Source organism: Scyliorhinus canicula, chromosome 24 (assembly GCF_902713615.1).
Source record: "Scyliorhinus canicula chromosome 24, sScyCan1.1, whole genome shotgun sequence".
Lineage (NCBI taxonomy): Eukaryota > Metazoa > Chordata > Chondrichthyes > Carcharhiniformes > Scyliorhinidae > Scyliorhinus > Scyliorhinus canicula.
In genome coordinates, this window is record NC_052169.1 from 8109967 (window position 1) to 8132817 (window position 22851).

Sequence of the window (22851 nt, forward strand, 5' to 3'; positions counted from 1 at the left end):
GATAATTAGTATTGTCGGCGGGTACGTGATGGTTTACCTTTGCATTTTAGTCGTTTCGGGTAACTTCATCCTGTTTAGTATTTGAAATGAAATGAAAATCGCTTATTGTCACAAGTGAAGTTACTGCGAAAAGCCCCTAGTCGCCACATTCTGGCGCCTGTTCAGAGAGGCTGATACGGGAATTGAACCCGCGCTGCTGGCCTGCCTTAGTCTGCTTCCAAAGCCAGCGATTTAGCCCAGTGTGTTAAACCAGCCCCTACTTCATTTAAAGGCAATAGAGCATCTCTGTTCGCAATGTTCAAAGATGCCAAGCAAGCTGAGAGGGGTGAGGAGAGCTATGCATCACTGGTGCCATGACAGGAAGATGCATTTCTATATCATTCATTAGTACTGCTTGGTTCATTGACAAACAAGATTGCCGGTGCTAGTTCAGGAAGCCCTTTGAACATCTCCAGGCAAAGATCAACAAACCTAAATCTCCGAACATTTGTCCGTCGTTCACAAACATTAAGAACTGAGCCACCCAGTGTTAAAAGCAAACGTTGTACTTAACGCAAACTTCTTCCTTTGATGACGACCCCACTGGAAAGACGCTTGTTACATGGGATCATTGATAGACAGCGACTCAATAAACCAAGCTCTGTTTTTAATTACATTTCATTCTGGAAGTTCACCAGTGCTGGGTCCCAGGACGGGACCAGGACACCAACGTCCTTGGCTACTTGTCGATAAGGCCACGGCTCCCAATCGACAAGAGACAACAGCAAAATGTGGGATTTGAGTTAGATGTAAGCCAGAACGTGGGTGAGTGGCAATTGTAAAACAGCTGGGTCTTCACAACAATTTATTATATTTTGCAGGGTTGGGGGAGGTGGGGGGGGGGGGGGGGGGGGGGGAGATGAGAGAAAAAAGAAAAATGAAAACCGCTTATCGTCACGAGTAGGCTTCAATGAAGTTACTGTGAAAAGCCCCTAGTCGTCACATTGCAGCGCCTGTTCGGGGAGGCTGGTACGGGAATCGAACTGTGCTGCTGGCCTGCCTTGGTCTGCTTTAAAAGCCATCGATCGACAAAAGGTCATCGATATTAGAATTTGCCCGTGTGGGATTTGAACCCACAATCTCCGAAGACCCATTGCGTCAGTAATAATAATAATCTTTAGTGTCACCAGTAGTCTTACATTAACACTGCAATGAAGTTACTGTGAAATTCCCCTCGTCGCCACATTCCGGCGCCTGTTCGGGTATACGGAGGGAGAATTCGGAATGTCCAAATTAGCTTTTGGGATTCTCAAAATGCTCTTTAATGCTGTCAGGACTTTTGTGGTTCTTGGCAAAATTAACAAAATTAATTAATTGTGAGTTGTTAATTATTATGCGGGCAGAGTATTCAGCGAGGAGCTGTTCCCATTGGCGTAAGGATTCGGAACCAGAGAACTTTGATTCAAGGTGATTGGCTAAAACAAAACCAAAGTAACATGACGAAAAAAAAACTTTTTTTAACGCAGCGGGTGGACAGGGTCAGGAATACACGGCCTGAGAGCGTGGTGGGGGCAGGTTCAATCGTGGCTTTCAAAAGGGGTTCGGAGAAGCTAAATTGCTAAATTGCTCTTGCAGAGAGCTGGTGTGGGCTTGACCGAAGGACAGAGGCCGCCTGCTGCGCAGGGCCCACTCGACAATTCTACCATCAGTCAATCTCAGAATGAGAACAAGGTCAAACATGCTTCCTGAGGAGTCGACCCATTGTCACCTACTTAGTGGTAAACAGCAGAGGAGAACGATGATGATCCCAAAACCACCACTACTTCCCTCAAAGTATTTTAAATGGATCGCACTGATGCAAGGCTCCAAGTCGTCGATGGTCACCTGTTTAGGCTGGGGACAGGGATCACCTATCACAGAACGACAAACACGCAACAAAATTAATATCACGGATCGGGCAGATATTTCCAAATCGCACATTAAAGAGCAGAGAAATATTGAACAGTGTCGCACAGTCACTAGGATTTCAAAATCACAGTGGTATTTTGTATACCCTCCCCCTGTTTCATTACCCACCCCACCCACCAATTAAAATTAAAAAGACTGGCATTTCTATAATATCTTTCACAACCTTTGGACAATCCAAAATTCTTTACATGCAATTAACTGCTTTTTGAAGTGAGATTGTTGACGTGTAAGGAAAGCCACCGTCAATTTGCACACAGAAATCCCCTCCAAACAGCAATGAGATCATATAATTTACAGTGCAGAAGGAGGCCATTCGGCCCATCGAGTCTGCACCGGCTCTTGGAAAGAGCACCCTACCCAAGGTCCACACCTCCACCCTATCCCCATAACCCAGTAGCCCGACCCGACACTAAGGGCAATTTTGGACACTAAGGGCAATTTTAACCTGCACATCTTTGGACTGTGGGAGGAAACCGGAGCACCCGGAGGAAACCCACGCACACACGGGGAGAACGTGCAGACTCCGCACAGACAGTGATCCAAGCCGGGAATCGAACCTGGAACCCTGGAGCTGTGAAGCAATTCTGCTAACCACTGTGCTACCGTGCTGCCCCTAAATAAAAGATAAAAGATGCTTTTTTTCTCATGGTGTTAATTGAGGGATAAATATTGGCCGAGACGACTTAGGGACAACCCCTACCTTTCTTTGAAGTAGTGTCATGGGGGGGCTGGATTCTCCAGTCCGTCGAGGCACCCATGCCCCAGTTGGACCTCCACCCACTGCCTCTGAAGTCTTCGTGCATCCCCTCCAGTGAACAATCCGGTGCCGGTACGGTAGCACAGTGGTTAGCACAGTTGCTTTAGAGTGGTTTCACTCCATCTATGGTTGATGGGAAATGTTCAGCCTGGAGTTCAGTTACTAGTGGTGTACCACAAAGATCTGTTTTGGGGCCACTACTGTTTGTCATTTTTATAAATGACCTGGAGGAGGGCATAGAAGGATGGGTGAGTAAATTTGCAGATGACATTAAAGCCGGTGGAGTTGTGGACAGTGCGGAAGGATGTTGCAGGTTGCAGAGGGACATAGATAAGCTGCAGAGCTGGGCTGAGAGGTGGCAAATGGAGTTCAATGCAGAAAAGCGTGAGGTGATTCATTTTGGAAGGAGTAACAGGAAGACAGAGTACTGGGCTAATGGTAAGATTCTTGGTAGTGTGGATGAGCAGAGAGATCTCGGTGTCCATGTAGATAGATCCCTGAAAGCTGGCACCCAGGTTGATAGGGTTGTTAAGAAGGCGTATGATGTGTTAGCTTTTATTGGCAGAGGAATTGAGTTTCGGAGCCATGAGGTCATGTTGCAGCTGTACAAAACTCTGGTGCGGCTGCATTTGGAGTATTGCGTGCAGTTCTGGTTACTGCATTATGGGAAGGATGTGGAAGCATTGGAAAGGGTGCAGAGGAGATTTGCCAGGATGTTGCCTGGTATGGAGGGAAGATCTTATGAGGAAAGGCTGAGGGACTTAAGGCTGTCTTCATTAGAGAGAAGAAGGTTTTTTTTAAATGTATATTTTTTTCTTTTTTATAAATTTAGATTACCCAATTATTTTTTCCAATTAAGGGGCAATTTACTGTGGCAAATCTACCTACTCTGCACATTTTTGGGTTGTGGGGGTGAAACCCACGCAGACACGGGGAGAATGTGCAAACTCCACACGGACAGTGACCCAGAGCCGGGATCGAACCTGGGACCTCAGCGCCGTGAGGCAGCTGTGCTAACCACTAGGCCACCGTGCTGCCCTAGAGAGAAGAAGGTTAAGAGGTGACTTATTAGAGGCATACAAGATGATCAGAGGATTAGATAGGGTGGACAGTGAGAGCCTTTTTCCTCGGATGGTGATGGCTAGCATGAGGGGGCATAGCTTTAAATTGAGGGGAGATAGATATAGGACAGATGTCAGAGGTAGGTTCTTTACTCAGAGAGTAGTAAGGGCATGGAATGCCCTGCCTGCAACAGTAGTGGACTTGCCAACATTAAGGGCATTTAAATGGTCATTGGATAAACATATGGATGATAAGGGAATAGCGTAGATGGGCTTTAGAGTGGTTTCACTCCATCTAACCTGCACATCTTTTTGGGTTGTAGGGGTGAGACCCACATAGACACGGAGACACTATGTAAACTCCACACAGACAGTGACCCGGAGCCGGGATTGAACCCGGGTCCTTGGTGCCATGAGGCAGCAGTGCTAAGCACTGTGACACCGTGACACCCTGCATACTAGTTTTCTGAGATTCACGCACAAGGACACCCAGCTCCCTCTGCACCCAAGCACTCTGGAGTTTCTTCTCATTCCGAAAATAAGTTGCCTTTAGATTTTTCTGATCAAAACGGATAACCTCACACTTATCCACATTAACCCCCATCTGCCAAATTTTTACCCACTCACGTAACCGATCAATATCAATTTGGAAATTTTTTACTTCCTCAGTGCAACTTACTATCACACCTATTTTAGTAAGAAATCTTACAACAGCAGGGTAAAGTCCACCAGGTTTATTTGGTATCGCTATGGGGCTGCTCTCCAAACGCTAGGGATTCCAAATAAACCTGTTGGACTTTCACCTGGTGTTGTAAGATTTCTTACGGCACCCACTTTAGTAGCGTCTGCAAATTTGGTTATTGTACCTTCTATCCCTACATTCAAGAATGTCCATGAAGACCAGATTGGCGTGGAGGTGGAGGCCGGCATTGTGGTCAGCAGCGCATCGGGAGCAGTGCAGCTCTGTGGCAGAAAGGCTTCGCCGCACTCGCTCCGAATGCTCTCGCACACCGAGGGCCTTTGTGTGCGCGGCACTCATTAACAATCGGGTTCTAGGCCGAACGAATTGACCGCTGACCTGACGCAAAATTGGAAGGGCTGACGGGGCACCGACGAGCAGTTGGTTTAATGAGCATTCATGAGATGCAAGTGGCGTTAACGCCACCAGCCAGCGGGAAGACTAACCCACCGTTACACGCCGTTATGCCGCCAGGTTTCCGACTTTTTGGCTCTCGCTACATTCTCCGCTCGCGCCCGCCACCCAAACGCCCGCAGGCATGTTGGCAGCATTAAGTCCAATAAATCCCACGGGCGCATTTGTAAACGCAGACACAATTATTCCCGCCCCCACTTTTCTTCAATCGCGGCAAAGGCAGCTCACCAGCTTTCCAGACGAACACGTCCTTCTGAATTTCGCTTTGCGACGTGTTGAGGGCTTTCCTCAGCACATCGAAGAACGTGATTTTTCGAATGTTAGCGATCTCCTCCGTTGTGAATAATCTAAATCAGGAACAAAAGCAACAAAAAAAAAAGGATTGCCAGTGGTTTCACCACCACCATTTCTTAAACTAACCTGAAAATGTCCCACAGCAACACACATTAAAATCTATTTGATGGTTAATTGTTATCGTTGGTACGGTACGGTGGCACAATGGTTATGTTCCAGGATTTGTACTCCAGGAGTCTGAACTAACAACCCTGGGATATCAGTTCAAATCCCACCATGGCAGCTTAGTGAATTCAAATTCAGCTAAATAAGTGAAACTCAAATTTAATTTTTTTTTATTAATGACCTTGTAACTAAGTCCCGAAAGACGTGCCTGTTGGGTGAATTTGACATTCTGAATTCTCCCTCTGTGTACCCGAACAGGCGGAATGTGGTGACCAGGGGCTTTTCACAGTAACTTTATTGCAGTGTTAATGTAAGCCGACTTGTGACAATAATAAAGATTAATATTACTACTGAACTGTTTCAAAAGCCTATTTGGTTCAGTAATGCCCTTGCGGGAAGGGAATCTGCCGTCCTTACTAAGTCTGGCATCTCTTGAATAATAATAATGATCTTTATTAGTGTCTGCGTGGGTTTCCTCCGGGTGCTCCGGTTTCCTCCAAAGTCAAAAGACGTGCAGGTTAGGTGGATTGGTCAGGATAAAATTGCCCCTTCATGTCCAATAGTTGGATGGGGTTACAGAGTTACGGGGATTGGGCCTGTGGCGGGTTCCTTTTCAGAGGGCTGGTGTGGACTCAATGGGCCGAATGGCCTCCTTCATCGCTGTAGGGATTCTATGCTACCTTTAAGGATATGCTGGCAATGCCCTATTGAACTGAGCGGCTTGGCACGACAATTTCAGAGGACAGTTTAAGAGTCAACCACATTGCTGTGGGTCTGGAGTCACATGTAGGCCAGACCATGTAAGGACAGGCAGATTTCTTTCCCTAAAGGGAACCAGGTGGGTTCTTACAAGAATGGTCATCATCGGGCCTTTAAAATTCCAGATTTGTATTGGATCCCATGGTGGGATTCGAACCGGGGTCCACAAAACATCACGCTGGGTCTTTAGATTACTTGTCCAATGTTGTTACTGCACCAGCGCTGTGATGGATGAACATAGGACATAGAAAAATACAGCACAGAACAGGCCCTTCGGCCCACGATGTTGTGCCGAACCTTCGTCCTGGATTAATCATAGATTATCATAGAATTTACAGTGCAGAAGGAGGCCATTCGGCCCATTGAGTCTTCACCGGTTCTTGGAAAGAGCACCCTACCCAAGGTCAACACCTCCACCCCATCCCCATAACCCAGTAACCCCACCTAACACTAAGGGCAATTTTGGACACTAAGGGGTGAGATCAGGATAAGATAAGGATGAGATCAAGGGAGGGATGAGGATAACAACTGGGAACACCATTAACCTAATGGTGGCATTGGACTTCGAACAGTGACTGGAACAAGTTGATGAAACTTTTGTTTTATCTCATACACTGACACAATATCAGCTCCCAGCTTTCAAGCTATGGGACATTGCATGTCAAGTTTCACTCACGTTATCAAATTCCAAAGAAATTATGTTCTAAGAAAATTTTAATCTAAAGTGAAGCAGGAGATTAGAAAAAGGATGATGCACATTTATTATAATAATAATCACTTATTGTCACAAGTAGGCTTCAATGAAGTTACTGTGAAAAGCCCCTACAGCACCTATCACTAGCTCTGTATCTCCCAGAGCAGCTACTGTACAATGGAGTACTTTTATAGTGTGGTCACCATTGTAATGTAGAACATACATTCAGTGGAAAAAGCTCATTAGGGATCAAGTCAGATACATTTCCGTTGTGACTTTGGGGCAGCTTGGTAGCATGGTGGTTAGCACAATTGCTTCACAGCTCCAGGGTCCCAGGTTCGATTCCCAGCTTGGGTCACTGTCTGTGCGGAGTCTGCACGTTCTCCCCCGTGTGTGCGTGGGTTTCCTCCGGGTGCTCCGGTTTCCTCCCACAGTCCAAAAATGTGCAGGTTAGGTGGATTGGTCATGCTAAAATTGCCCTTAGTGTCCAAAATTGCCCTTAGTATGGGGTGGGGTTACTGGGTTATGGGGATAGGGCGGAGGTGTGGGATTGGGTAGGCTGCTCTTTCAAAGAGCCGGTGCAGACTCGATGGGCCGAATGGCCTCCTTCTGCACTGTAAATTCTATGATTCTATGATGACTCCTGTTAATCGCCCATTGCAGCTAACAATGGGAGGAATCAAAGGGCTGAAAAGGGTTGGCACTGCTGCCTCACATCGCCAGGGATCTAAATTCAATTCCAGCCTTGGGTGACTGTGTGGAGTTTGCACTTTCTCCCCATGTCTGCATGGATTTTCTCTGGGTGCTCCGGTGTCCTCCCATAGCCCAAAGAATTGCAGGTTTGGTGGATTGACCATGATAAATTGCCCCTTAGTGTCCAAAGATGTGCAGGTTAGGTGAGGTACGTGGTTAGGCCAGGGGAATGGGCCTCGATAGGGTGCTCTTTCAGAGGGTCAGTGCATACTCGATGGGCCGAATGGCCTCCTTCTGCACTGTGGAGAGTCTATGATTTGAAACATATTCCGTCAATTAGTGTCACGTCCAGCATTCACTGGTAGAATAGCTGATGGAACTAAATATCGTGCGTGGTGTACAATGGGAGATCAATGTCATTCAACCATATGTTCAGTTCCACCCGCAGATCACCCAACGTACGCCAGGACCACAATCAAAGACCGCGTGAGAACACACGGCCGCGGTTTTGGAATAAACGGCGCTGGAGAAGATCAGTCTGGAATGGGTTAAACAGAAAACTGCTCACGAGTCAACTGCGCTCAGTCGAGTTCGAGCATCGAGGTGCGGATAACCAAAGCTCCCTTTGTCTGTCAACTGGACCTTTTCCAGATCCTCCAGTCTTGTCTCCCTCAAGTGGCCGTTACAACATCTGTCAAGTTGCCAAAAAGCATTTTAAAGTGTTCAGTCTGATCCTTAATGCACTTTCAATGGTTACTGTGCAAAGATGTCTATCTAACCTCCACTCTCTGTTTGCCTTTCCTTTTCAGAGCCTGCTCTGTAAACAATTGGTTGTCTGCTTCGCAGCTTTCAGAGCACAAACCCAGGTCTCACCCTTGCTTTTTGAAGACCAACACACAAGGGAAACGGACGCTTTTAAATCGCTAGGATTATTTCCCCTGCGTAACATTAACGCTGCCCAACAAAGTCTCTGGCTATTCGCTCTCTCTTACAGCTGGTAAACGTAATGCTGACGTGTGTTGAGGACCCATACCCATTCTGCGGATTTTCAAACCAATATCTGTCTCCATCTCGTATGCGTTGGAACTGTTCAATCATGATTTCAGTGAAGAGATCCCCCAGTGAGCCGTTGCTCTCCAGCAGTCCGCCAGGCCACAGCTCGAGCTCAGAAATGTCGCCATATTGCTCAGCTAACTTATCGAGGAGCTGTGAGGCAAGGTAAAGCAAAGTTGTTCAAATCACCAGCAACTCCAAGCATGTCAGCCGCCTGTCCAGCAAAAACCTTTAACAGTGAAAATGTCACCGAGCATGAATTCCATTTGCTTAATGACTTCCTAAACTACACCCACTGCGGTGTTAATACTAACACACAGCAACCTGCATTTAGATAGTGCCTTTATCCCTGCCCCGGGTCACTGTCCGCGTGGAGTTTGCACATTCTCCCCGGGTCTGTGTGGGTCTCACCCCCACAAAGGAACCCAGAAAAGGATGTGCAGGGCAGGTGAATGGGCCACGCTAAATTACCCCTTAATTGGAAAACAAGGATTGGGTACTCTAAATTTAATTTGAAGGATAGCGGGCGGGATTCGCTGACCCCCCCGCCGGGTCGGAGAATCGCCCGGGGCCGGCATCAATCCCGCCCCCGCCGTGTCCCGAATTCTCCGCCCCCCCGAGATTCGGCGGGGGCGGGAATCGCGCCGCACCGGTCGGCGGGCCCCCCGCGGCGATTCTCCAGCCCGCGATGAGCCGAAAGTCCCACCGCTGACAGGCCTCTCCCACCGGCGTGGATTAAACCACCTACCTGACCAGTGGGATTGGTGGTGCGGGCGGGCGCCGGGGTCCTGGGGGGGTGAGGGGCGATCTGACCCCGTGGGGTGCCCCCACGGTGGCCTGGCCCGCAATCGGGGCCCCACCGATCGGCGGGCGGGCCTGTGCCGTGGGGGCACTCTTTTTCGTCCGCCTTCACCATGGTCTTCACCATGGCGGGGGCAGAAGAGACCCCCTCCTCTGCGCATGCACCGGGATGACGTCAGCAGCCGTTGACGCGCCGGCGCATAGATGGACTTACGCCGGCCGGCGAAGTCCTTTCGACCCCGGCTGGCGTGGCACCAAAGGCCATGCACGCCAGCAATAAGAATTACTCACCTCCTGTTTCTCACGCGTGAGGCTGAGTCTAATTTCATTCCAGCTGCGAATCGGTGGAAGCTGAAAGGCTCGCCTTGCGGTATTAAATGTTGGAAGACCATTATCTCGGCCACGGGGATAGTGAGCGCCATCAGGTCAGATCGAGAGAACGTCAGTGGCCGTACATGTAATCTGAAGGTCGGGTGCACGATTGTTAATAAACAGTGTTTCCGTGAATGAATTCACCTTGTATCTTGAGCGTTGTCTATCTGCGCTCAGCACATGAGGAATGGGAAATGGAGGCCTTCCCATCAGGGCAGGCTCAAGGCACGGCAACTCGGGCAGTCGCCCGAGCACAGAGGACTCGGGTCCACTTGGATTCCCGCGCATGCGCAGTTGGGCAGGTGCCAACCAGCGCATGCGCGGTGGCCGCCCTCCCCCATGGCGCCCCCCCCCCCCCCCCCCCCCCCCCCCCCCCCCCCCCCCCCCGGTCCGCCCCCCCGCCCCCCTCGGTCCGCCCCCCCCCCCCCGGTCCGCCCCCCCCCCTCGGGTCCGCCCCCCCTCGGTCCCCCCGGCCCCCCCCCCCCATGGGTCCGCCCCCCCCCGGCCCCCCGCCCCCCCCTCCCCGGCCCCCCCGCCCCCCTCGGGTCCGCCCCCTCCCCCGCCCCTCCCTCGGACCCCCCCTCGGCCCCGCCCCCCTCCCTCGGTCCCCCCCCTCGGTCCCCCCACGGGTCCGCCCCCCCCCCTCAGGTCCGCCCCCACCCTCGGTCCCCCCCCGCCCCCCCCTCGGGTCCGCCCCCCCCCGGCCCCCCCGCCCCCTCCCCCGCCCCCCCCCTCGGACCACCCCTCGGCCCCGCCCCCTCCCTCGGCCCCGCCCCCCTCCAAGGGCGCCGAAGTTCAGCTTGCCCGGGGCGCCAGCAACCCTAGGGCCGGCGCTGCTTCCCATCTTGGGCCCTTGTTATCAGCATGAGTGTCTCTGCTTCGTCTCAGGGGGCCACAAGATTGAAATCGGGGCTTGTTCACTAAACATGACCCCATGAATAAGATTAAATACACTTAATACACGCTGAATATTTCATAACGAGTTATCGAAAATACTTAAATCATTTATATATTAATAATAATTATCATGTTTGTGATGAACGGTTACTGTACCCTTATCATCATGTACGTGATGCCCCTTTAAGACCGGGCTTGGAACCCTGCTTGACTCCGCCTACCGGCTCCGCCCACCAGGGAGTCGTATATAAGGGGCCGCCCTGAAGTACCCGGCTCGGCATCAGGCTAGTTCTCTGCTTATTAAAGCCTTCTTTACCGTTTTACTCCCTTGTGTCATTATTGAGGGTACTACAATCTTCATTAGTGTCACAAGTAGGCTTATATTAACGCTGCAATGAAGTTACTGTGAAAAGCCCCTAGTCGCCACATTCCGCCACCTGTTCGGGTACACAGAGGGAGAATTCAGAATGTTCAATTCACCTAACAAACAGGTCTTTCGGGACTTGTGGGAGGGAACTGGAGCACCCGGAGGAAACCCACGCAGACACGGGGAGAATGTGCAGACAGACAGTGACCCAAGCTGGGACCTGGGACCCTGGCGCTGTGAAGCAACAGTGCTAACCACCGTGCTACCGCAGGCCGCCCATTTGAGCCCATGTTCATTCGCCTGGGCCTGTGGGTCAGTAGCCCAGCGTCTTGACCACTTCTCCCTCATCAAATCTGCAATTAATAGATAATCTCAGTGATGTTGAGGCCATGACAACAAACATTGATTGTTGTTACAAAAAAAAAGTTTGGTTCGCTTTAGGGGGGGAAATCTTTTTCTGGTCTGGCCGACCTGACTTCCAGACCCACACAATACGGTGACTTATCCTAACTGCCCTGTGAAATGGCTCAGCACTCCACTCAGTTGAAGGGCAATTAGGGATGGGCAACAAATGCTGGCCTTGGCTGCAACGCCCACAGCCCATCAAAGAATAAAATAAATAGTTTATGGGTGGGGGTGGCAGAGTGTGCCTCCGTCACACCGGCAGCGACATCTCTATTTACTGGTGACTGAGCTCGGTGTAACCGATGAAGCCTTTGCAGCTTCGCTTCCCACACCGGCGTTGCCAATCGCCTGCCGCTGGTGCAACCGCAGCCTTGCCGCAAGAAGCGGCGGACAGCCCAAACCAGCGTCCAACCACCGGGGGCCAAAAACGGCCACTCAATAAATCGAGGACGTTACCTCTCAGGTCTTCCACAATAATGTTGTCTTCTTTCTCGGCGATTTGCGATGCCATCCCGAAAATCAGCTCCTCGACGTCGGCTCCAGACTGAAGATTCGGCTTCTAAAAAAATATTCAATCAGCTCTTCCAATAATCAATCTTCTGGTATCTTTGAAACTTTTGACAGAAACTGATTTCAAAAAACAGGTTTATGTTGATGCAGACACCCCCCTTCCACATACACCACCATCTCGGACTAGAATTCATATTATCGAATTACTTTTAACAAAAGTTTTCACGTCAGACTAATTTATTGAGCAATTTCCCTGTTTGAAACTTTCCGGCAAGTTATGGAAATCCAATTTTACTGCTCTTTATAAGTAGAATCTTGGCCTTGGATCCAATAGAATCATAGAATTTACAGTACAGAAGGAGGCCACTCGGCCCTTCGAGTCTGCACCGGCCCTTGGAAGGAGCACCCCACCCAAGCCCACACCCCCATCCCATCCTTGTAACATCATCCAACCTTTTTGGACACTAAGGGCAATTTAGCATGGCCAATCCACCCAACCTGCACATCTTTGGACTGTGGGAGGAAACCGGAGCACCCGGAGGAAACCCACGCAGACACGGGGAGAGAACGTGCAGACTCCGCACAGACAGTGACCCAAGCCAGGAATCGAACCTGGGACCCTGGAGCTGTGAAGAAATTGTGCTAACCACTGTGCTACCGTGCCCCCAATAAACACAGCACACCTCACTGGTATTGTTTAGGTTTGGAATGTAATCAATTCTGCTTGGCCTACCTGGCCTTTTTGTAGTCATGTGAACCCATGCCATGGCAAAGCTCCAAAGGGGGATGTTTGTATTCGAAGTGCAATCAGTTCTACATGTCCTATCTGGCTCTCCGTGGTCATGTGACTTCTACCAGATGGCAGCACTCTGCAGGCGGCCATCTTAAGACCAGCTCAATAAAGACTTGCGGTGAGGGAGCATTGCTGTCTTTACAAAACAGTGACAGTTCACAATTCCTCGTCCAATTTCGATTTGAAAATATTGCACCAGAGGACCAAAAAATTCCCAATTATCCAAAAACAGGACTGTTAAGGCCACCAGAATGCAGACAAGGCTATTTTTTATAATTGTTTCCCGGGATGTGGGCGTCGCTGGATGGGCCAGCATTTATTGCCCATTCCTGAGGACATTTAAGAGTCAACTCTGCGGGTCTGGAGTGACATGTAGGCCAGACCAGGGAAGGACGACAGATTTCCTTCCATAAAGGACAATGGTGAAGCAGATGGGTTTTTAACGGCAATTGGACATTGGTTTCATGGTCACCTCCAACCACCTGCACCACTTGACCCATTTACGAGTGACACAATCTCTTGTTGAAGTGGGGACTATGTACATCAACAAGGAAAGCATTTGGGGCAATTGTTCATCATTAACTACACTATCGTAGTGACATCACAGAATTGTGACATCACAGGAAGAGGCCATGCAGCCCAACTTGCCATTCCGGCCCTCTGTGAGCACGACTCAGTTAATCCCATTCCCAGCTCTTCCCAGCAGCCCCGCAAACAATTTTCTCCTCAGATTTCCCATTTGCTTTGAAGGGCACAGTTAAATCTGCCTGCACCACATTGCTGCTCATTCCAGGTTCTGACCACTCGCTGTGTAACATTCTTTTTCCTCATGTCACCTCTGGTTCTTTTCCCAATCACTTTAAACCAATGTCTTGTGGTCCTGGATCCTTCCACCAATGGGGACAATTTTTCCCTACCTACCCTCTCCGGGCTCCTCGTGATTTTGAACTTTGATCGAATCTCTTCTCAGCTTTCTTTTCTCCCAGGAGAATAAATCCCAACCTCTCCAACCCATCGTACTAACTGAAGCCCCCACACCCCTGGAGTCATTCTCATGACTCTTTCCCGCACCCTCTCCAATGTCTTCCCATCCTTCTTGAAGTGCGGTGTCCAGAACTAGACACAACGCTCCAGTTGACGTCACCAAGGTGACGTTTGCTAAAGCTTCGCCCTGACTCCCTTCCGTCTCTCGTCTTGCAAAGGGAAACGGAAGGTGGGCGGAATTGCAAATCCGCTCGGCCAACCCCTGGCTGGTCACAGTAAGCCAACCGCAGGAGTTTTGCCCATTCGAATTCTTTACCTCCCTTCTCCAGAAGTTGTTGCACACCCGAAGCGCCGGAAACTTCTCGCCGTTGATGTTGCTGACGTTACGGAACTCGCATTTCCTGTTTCTGAATTGAACCAAAAATAAAACAAAATTTCAGATGGTGATACCGAGGTGATTTTCACAAAACCCTGTGCGGTGGGACATCTGGCACAATCCAGATGGTCAAGGGGAGACATTCCTGTTCAACTCTTTTAAAAAGAAGACTTTTTTTTAAAAAAATTTTATTAAAGTTTTCACAAAATATCAACAACAGAATGGAAAAAGAACCCCATAGAATTAAATACAAAACAAAACGAAACACCCCAGTAACCCCCTCCCCCCTGTACATAAATAATAAATTAACATCCGTCAAAACACAAAGCAAACATAGCAAATATGTACACCCCCTCAGATTCCCTAGTATTGAACAACAAAAGTAAAAAAGAACTCACTCCCCCCCTCTCCCCGCGTTGCTGCTGCTACTGACCATTGTCTACCGTTCTGCCAGGAAGTCTAGAAACGGTTGCCACCGCCTAAAAAACCCTTGCAACGACCCCCTCAAAGCAAATTTCGCCTTTTCCAATTTAATAAACCCCGCCATGTCGTTGACCCAGGCCTCCACGCTTGGGGGCCTCGCATCCTTCCGCTGAAGAAGAATCCTCCGCCGGGCTACCAGGGATGCAAAGGCCAGAACGCCGGCCTCTTTCGCCTCCTGCACTCCCGGCTCCTCCGCAACCCCACAACTCCTGAAGACTTGACGATCATCTTCAAGCGGAACACCCTCCAGCAGATTTTGAAGAGCTGACCAAATAAGGCTCTAAGCATTTCTAAGGAAAGAATTATTCATACACTACGTTTAATGGCCTTGCGGGTCCTAAAAATGCTTTAAAACCAATTGGCCTGTGTTTGAAGTGTAGGAAAACGCAGCAGGTAGAATTGCGCACAGCAAGGTCCCACAATCAGCACTGCGATAAATGTCCAGATAATCTGTTTTCAACATGTTGTGGTTGAGAGATTAACGTTGGCCAGGACATTGGGGAAGACTGCCCGAGATTCACAGAATCTTTACCGTGCAGAAAGAGGCCATTCGGCCCATAATCCCGCTCCCCTCTCCTACCTCGTTTCAAATTCCAACTGCACTGTGGGTGACAACATTGTCCCCGACATCAGGCCTACTCCTTTTCCCATTATCCTGAATCTGTGCCCTCTGTAGTCTTCAGCGGGAGCAGTTTCTCACTATCTACCAAGCTCAAACTGCTCAGGATCTTGGACACCCTCGATCACATCCCCTCTCTTTGAAATAATAATTGCAACAATGGCCTTCATGTGTGCATCTGAACCAATAATTAAGGCTCTCGGTTTGATGCCTCATCCTCAAGATGGCACCTCCAACAGTGCAACATTCTCTCAGTAGTGCATTGGATCAACACATTCTTAAGTCTCTACATCTACAGCTTTCAGGATGAGAGAACTACTGAGTCATGTCTGGGCTCCTTCCTGGAAGGATTGCCAATTCGGTCAGGATGTCAAGATACTTGGAGCCAATCAATGAAGAAAACAAATAATAGTTGGCTAATAGAAGTTTCCTGGTTACCTCATGTATATTCCAGGTGGCACCATGCTGGCACCAAATCTTATAGCAGCAGCTTGGAACTCGGGTGAGATGCCAGGGTCGACAGATTTCTTGTACCCTGTGGAACCCAGGAAAAAAATTTACTGATTTGATAAACAAAAATCAATTATGAGGCAACGTTCTTCCTTTAAAGTTCTTGCAATCGAGATGATCACGCTCTGCCTCTTACCAGAATAGGGAGGTATGTTTTGCTCCAGGTGCTGTGGTAACCACTCGTAAAGCACAATGTTCTGCAAGGTTAAAAGTCATGGTCAGTGCAAAGCTAGAGGCTCGATTGACACTCGGAATGGGAGCCATTTAACCGCCGGCTGTGGACAACTAGGGCTTGAGACATTCCATCTCCGCCACATCCGCAGTGGTTTTTCCCGCGGCAGAGGTGGCCCGTCATTGGCCGCCAGCAGGACCGCCCAGTCCCGCCGAGGCCAATGGCAATTCTCATGGCTGTGGCTCGCCCACCGGCAGGTGTTGATTTGGGCGGGACTGGAAGATGCAGTTGGATGACGCCTTTTGGACAACCTGGGAAACATCGGCCTGGACCTTCTAGCCACGCTGAGGTCTGTGGGCTTTTCCATGGGTCATCCGCCCTGCCACTGGGGAACGTAACACGAGGGAGTCGACCTCGACAGGACCGGAAGATCCCTTTGGCTGGAAGGGCCGGAAAGTCCTGTCCAGTATCAAGCAAAATTTTCCATCTAAGGATACATTAGGATTGATGATTTTGATCAAAGAAGTAGATATTAAGTACCTTAAAAGGAGAGAAAGGCAGGGAAAGTAAGAAAGGGAATTCAGGGCCCTCAGGCCTAGGCAGCTGAGGACACAGTGGCCAAGGCTGGAGCAATTAAATTCAGTAACATCAGGCAGCACGGGGCGCAGTGGTTAGCACTGCAGCCTCACGGCACTGAGGACCCGGGTTCGATCCAGGCTCTGGGTCCGTGTGGAGTTTGAACATTCTCCCCGTGCCTGCGTGGGTTTTGCCCTCACAACCCAAAGATGTGCAGGGTAGGTGGATTGGACACACTAAATTGCCCCTTAATTGGAAAAAAATGAATTGGGTACACTAAATTTATAAAATAAAAAAGAAAAACGAAAAGAAAATTCAGCAATGTGCCAGAGGCCAGATCCAGAGGGGTGCTGACATCGCGGAGGAGGTTTACAGAGATGTTGCAGGCAGTCTCGGGGTGGGGTTCACCCTCCCCCCACCTTCTCTCCCCCGTCAGCGACGGGTTTTGTAGCTGTGGGGGCCATCTTGCCATTGGCCGGCCGTGGGATCTCCTGGCACTGCCGCTGATTATTGACGGCTTTGTCCATTGCTTCCCGCCACCCCCACCCCCCCCCCACCGCCCACCGTGCCCCCCCCCCCCCCCCCCCCCCCCCCCCCCGGCCGCTGCAAAACACATCACCGGCGCTGGGAGGGGGGGGTCACCATCAGCGTGATTGGAAACCCTCACCAACGGAGAGGGCCGGGAAACTTTGGCTTCTGTGTCTCAGGGCTAGAGAGGGCAGAGAGAGATTAAAGATAAAAACAGGTTTGCCTGAGGAAAAGGACTATTTCCACCTTTATCAAGAAAAGTATGGTGGTCTGTTGAATCAACATCAGATTAACTTCGGTCCATGTCAGCTATATGTTTGAAATATGATGTAAGATCTCACTTGGATGTAATTGGTAGGTAGGTTATTGACCATAATCGACGAAAGATCCCTCTCTCTTCCTTAGAGAGCACGCTATCTAGCTTGAAGGGTACCATTCCACACCATGCTTGGGGAAAGGCAAGGAGGGAGGCCACCATGAACTATCACATCTGGTACAGGGATTAAACCCACTCTGTTAGCATCATCCAACGCCACACTCAAACAATGAGGCAACTGAGCTAACCGAACCCTCAGAACGAGAGTAGCTTCACCCAAAGGAACTACGGGTGGCACAGTGGTTAGCACTGCCGCCTCACAGCTCCAGGGTCCCGGGATTCAGAGCCTTGGGTGACTGTCTGTGTGGAGTCTGCACGTTCTCCCCGTGTCTGCATGGGGGTACTCTGGTTGCCTCCCACAGTCCAAAGATGGGCATTTTGGGTGGATTGGCCATGCTAAATTGTCCCTTAGTGTCCAAAGGTTAGGTGGGGTTACGAGGATAGGGCGGGGGGGGGGCACTTTTGGAGGGTCGGTTCAGACTCGATGGGCCGAAGGGCCTCCTTCCGCACTGTAGGGATTCCATGATGCTGCAAAAGGGGATCAATTCAAGGTTTTACTAAACTGGGTTTAAAAATGCCCGTTTTATAACCGATTTCCCTGCTTTTCAACACATTAAAGACACCTACAAGCAAACATCGGCTTTAAAGTTTTCCATTTTTCCCTTTAGCAAATTACCTGGAGTGAGGCAATCACCCGCTTCCTGGCGTGCTGGAATATATCTTCATCAGACCACGAGGGATTCCGGGCTCCAAATTCAACAGCCAGGGCGTTGTGATATCGGAACCAGATGACACTCTCTGCCAGGATGAACGGACTCTCATTGGCTGCTGCATTTCCAAAATCTGGAACAGAATTTTATTGCTGTTCAACAAGTGGTGCCCTGCCTTGGAGGGAATGCGGACCAGAATACAATCTCACCATCGTTAACGAACCTCTTTCAGCGTCGCTGGTCAGGTAAAGCCAACCTATACCGTGCCCCCGTTCCCTTCCTCTCTTCATCCCCCAAAAACCCCCAAATCTGAACACGGTTATTGAGCAGCCGCGGGTCCAGTTAGCGTCTCGCGAGTCTGGTTAAGGTGAGACGAGCCCACCAAACTGGGGGTGCCACAGAAAGCTGGCCTTGAATCTATGTATTAAGAACTGAAAATGCTGGAGAACCCAGCATCTGCGCAGAGAAACAGAGTTAACGTTTCAGGTCTAAGCCACCCGTCTACAATCGTGTCCACAGACACTGTCAGACCTTCTGAGGTGATCCAGCATTTTCTGTTTCCCTTTCAGATTTCCAGCTTCTGCAGAATTTTCCTTTATTGACGATATTTGGAGCCAATCAATACCCCATTGAAAGATAAAGAAAACAAATAACCATTGGCTAATAACGTCTTGTTTCCTTGTTACTTCGTGTTGACTCTTTGTGGTACCATTGTGGCACCAATTCTTACTGCAACAGCCTGGAATTCAGGTGAGATGCCACGATCGACCTTGCCCTTCGCCTGAGGCGTGGGTGACCCTCAGGTTAGATCACCGCCAGTCATCTCTCCCTCTCAAAGGGGAAAGCAGCTATGATCATCTGGGACCATGGCGTCTTTACCTTACCTAAGGGGCATAAACACAATGGAAATGCCTCTCATGCTAACTTTATCTTCCTGTGGCACAAAGTACTTGGCCTCCATGTTTCGCTTGTCCAATAATGATGGGCTGAGAGCAAGAGTTCAGCGGTAAGCAAAATGGCGCCCATGTCTTAGTCCGAGAAAAAGGACTAAATGGCGTCCCAACTTTGCTGCACCATTGAACCTCCAGATTTTCAGGCTGGAGAGGATTTGTTTCCCAATTGAAATCTAATCAGTTTAGTTCTGTCGTGAGGGGTTAGTCATTGTAAATTGGCACGAGCTAGGAATGTCGTTTGTTTACCGTAAAACCCTCGGAGTCCAGTCTGGCCAGTGGACGGGTCCGGAGGATTCCACATCAGCAACTTCCCGGTGCTCGGCTTTGGCAGCAGTGGGTCCGGACCAGAGGCAAGTCGGCCACCGGAGAAGTTTCGTAATTCATCGCACCAAGAATGGGAAGATCCATAAATGGAGCTTCCGTCAATCCACGCTGTAACTTCGTTGACCTGTTGGAAATCAATGAAAATAATTCATTTAGCATTTCGCAAAGAGGAAGGGGCCCGGGTTCGATTCTGACCTTGAGTGGCCGTCTCTGCGGACTTTGCATGTTCTCCTGTATCCCTGTGGGCTTCCTCCGGGTGCTCCGGTTTCCTCCCACAGTCCAAATATGTGCAGGTTAGGTGGGTTGTCCACGCTAAAATTGCCCCTTGGTACCCAGGGATGTGCAGGTTAGGTGGGGCAATGGGATAGGGAAAGCAACGTGGTTATTGTGCTCGTCAGAGGGTCGGTATAGACTTGAAGGGCTGAATGGCCTCCTTCAGCACTGTATGGATTTGTGGTTCTGAATATGGAAGAAACTTTGTGTGTTGTGTGAAATAAAATGAGCATTGGCTAATAATGAAGTAATTTAAAAATAAATCACTTGCAACAAGCTTGTACACCCCAACGTTAAAAGAAAGGACTAAAAGGGCAGCACGGTAGCGCAGTGGTTAGCACTGCTGCCTCATGGCACCGAGGTCCCAGGTTCGATCCCTGCTCTGGGTCACTCTCCGTGTGGAGTTTGCACATTCTCCCCGTGTCTGCGTGGGTTTCGCCCCCACAACCCAAAGATGTGCAGGCTAGGTGGATTGGCCACGCTAAATTGCCCCTGAATTGGAAAAAATTAATTGGGTAATCTAAATTTATTTTAAAAAAGAAGTGAATAAAAAAGCTTTGCACTTCCATGGCAGATTTCACAGCTCTGAATAACGTCACAACACCCTCACGTAGAATGATTTCCTTTAGCAAGGCAAAGGGTAGCAGTAGAAGGGTGTTTTTCTGAATGGAGGGTTGTGACTACTGGTGTTCCACAGGGATCGGTGCTGGGGCCTCTGTTGTTTGTCGTATACATAATAAATATTTGGAGTAAACTGTAGCCGGTCTGATTAGTAAGTTTGCGGATGACACAAAGGTTGGTGGAGTGGCAGATAGTCTTGAGGATTTTCAGGAGGTACAGCAGGACATAGATAGGTTAGAGACTTCGGCAGAGAAAATGGTAAACGGAGTTTAATCCGGACAAATGTGAGGTAATGCATTTTGGTAGGTCCAATATAGAGGGGAAATATACCGTAAATGGCGAAACTCTCAGGAATATAGAAAGTCAGAGAAATCTTGTCCACAGACCTACAAAGGTGGCAACACAAGTGGACAAGGTAGTCAAGAAAGCAGACGGAGTGCTTGCCTTCATTGGACGGGGCATCGAGTATAAATACTGGCAAGTCATGTTACAGTTGTCTAGAACCTTGGTAAGACTGCACTTGGAATATTGCGCACAATTCTGGTCGCCACACTACCAGAAGGATGTGGAGGCTTTTGGAGAGGGTGCAGAGGAGGTTTACCCGGATGTTGCCTGATCTGGAGGGTGTTAGCTATGTGGAGAGGCTGAACAGACTCGCACTGTCTTCATTAGAAAGACGGAGGTTGAGGGGTGACCTGTTACAGGTCTACACGATTATGAGGGGCATGGATAGAGTGGATGGGCAGGCATTCTTTCCCAGGGTGGAGGGGTCAGTCACCAGGGGGCATAGGTTTAAGGTCCGTGGAGCAAAGTTTAGAGGGGATGTGCGAGGCAGGTTTTTTACACAGAGGGTGGTGAGTGCCTGGAACGCGATGCCAGGGGAGGTTGTGGAAGCAGATACATTAACGGCGTTCAAAAGGCACCTTGACAAACACATGGATAGGATGGGTATAGAGGGATACGGCACAAGGAAGTGCTAAGGGTTTTGGCAAAGGTCGGTATTTTGACCGGTACAGGCTTGGAGGGCTGAAGGGCCTGTTCCTGTGCTGTATTGTTCTTTGTTCTTTTGCAATGCAGTGATGGTTGTTATGGATGCAAATGTGCAGCAGGAAAGAAGGAACTTAAGGCATCAGCACTTAGGCAGCAGGAATTTTTGATGCCTTTACAGTCTCGAAGGTGTGCAGTCATACTCGATGTGTATCTGTTAAAGGTTCTAATTCACTTTGCTTTCCCTCCTTCTCTCCTCTTACCTGCAGCCTTGGGTTGTTGGGACTGTGCCCCGAGTGGCTGTCCCAGTCACTTCGTTGAAACAGCAGCCTCACATTATTTGTCCCATTGGGGTCAAATGTGGAGTCGCCTTCCGGAATTGGTACATCCAGAAACTCAGGAGGACACGCATCGTGCCTTGTATCCAGAATCTCGAACATCACATGGTATCCTGCGGAGGTTTGGAAGAGAGAAACCCAGCGATTACTTGCCGCATCATCTCTCACTCGAAACCAAGCTGTCAATCGGTGATAAAAAGCAAAATATCTGCAGGTGCTGGAGAGCTGAAACACAAACAGAAACTACGGGATTCGCTCAGCAGGTCTGGCAGCATCTGAGGAGAGAGGCACAGAGTTAACGTTTCGAGTCTGGACTACTCTTCGGAACTGACCTGCAGAAGGGTTATATGGACTCAAAACGTAACTCTGTTTCTCTCCACACAGATGCTGCCAGACCTGCTGAGTTTGTCCTGCATTTTCTATTTTTATTCATTGGAAATTGGTAATGTTTGTTGAAAGAACTCCTCTCCAAACTGAGGCACATGTCTCAAGATGGCTTTTGTTTGCGAGACGGCAGTGAAAAGGCCCGTGGGGTTAATCCCAGTGATACAGCTGGAGTAAGTGTACTCACTTACAATAATAATCACTTACTGTCACAAGTAGGCTTCAATGAAGTTACTGTGAAAAGCCCCTAGTCGCCACATTCCGCCGCCTGTTCGGGGAGGCTGGTACAGGAATTGAACCCGCGCTGCTGGTCTTGTTCTGCATTACAACCCAGCTGTTTAGCTCACTGTGCTAAACCAGCCCCTCGCCATGAAAGTGATCATTTTACCGTTCTGTTTAGCTGATAAACAAATCACGTGCTGGTTTGCAAGCGATGTTAGGGTCCTAATCAACCATCTAAGAGGTCTTGTGGAGCAGTGGGTAACATCCTTGCCTCTGAGCCAGAAGCTGCAGGTTCGAGACCCGCCCCCGGACGGCCAAGGAAGGTGCGCTCATAACACGGCCAAACAGGTTGTGTGTGTCAACCTGCGAACTTTCTAAACACGCCAATGTGTGCCACTAAGAGCGGGAGAGACTCCTGGGCAACCACGCTTGACGTAGACTGGCGCCCCCTTAAGCTATAAGCCCCCTGGTGACTGACTGTTGACCTTTTCCGGGAATTATTAGCGATGGAAACGGACGAAAGTCTGCCTTAGTGCATCACTAGGAGCGGGAAGTAAATTGGATGGAATTCTAGTAATCTGCATATTTGAACAACAGTCATGGACTCGGCAGATACAAAATCAAAAGAAGAGATGGACAGAACAACAGATATGGATCTAAACTTGACCGATTGCCCTTATTTCTACGGTAGAGG

The 22851-nt window shown here is 49.5% G+C and overlaps 1 protein-coding gene and 1 long non-coding RNA gene across 2 annotated transcripts in view; one reads left to right on the forward strand and one right to left on the reverse strand.

Moving 5' to 3' along the window:
• LOC119956869 (dual oxidase 2-like) overlaps positions 1-22851 on the reverse strand; it is a 78723-nt gene that overhangs the window by 45535 nt on the left and 10337 nt on the right. The window contains 13 exon segments of the mRNA XM_038784401.1: positions 1752-1889; positions 5147-5265; positions 8557-8729; positions 9669-9784; positions 9787-9828; positions 9831-9839; positions 11875-11977; positions 14022-14112; positions 15622-15718; positions 15830-15890; positions 18022-18188; positions 19255-19456; positions 21477-21664. Of these exon segments, the coding sequence (XP_038640329.1) occupies positions 1752-1889; positions 5147-5265; positions 8557-8729; positions 9669-9784; positions 9787-9828; positions 9831-9839; positions 11875-11977; positions 14022-14112; positions 15622-15718; positions 15830-15890; positions 18022-18188; positions 19255-19456; positions 21477-21664 (1506 nt within the window).
• On the forward strand, positions 8603-21587 carry LOC119956870. The gene is made up of 3 exons (XR_005458693.1): positions 8603-8741; positions 18014-18300; positions 21483-21587. It is a non-coding gene; the product is annotated as an uncharacterized LOC119956870 (long non-coding RNA).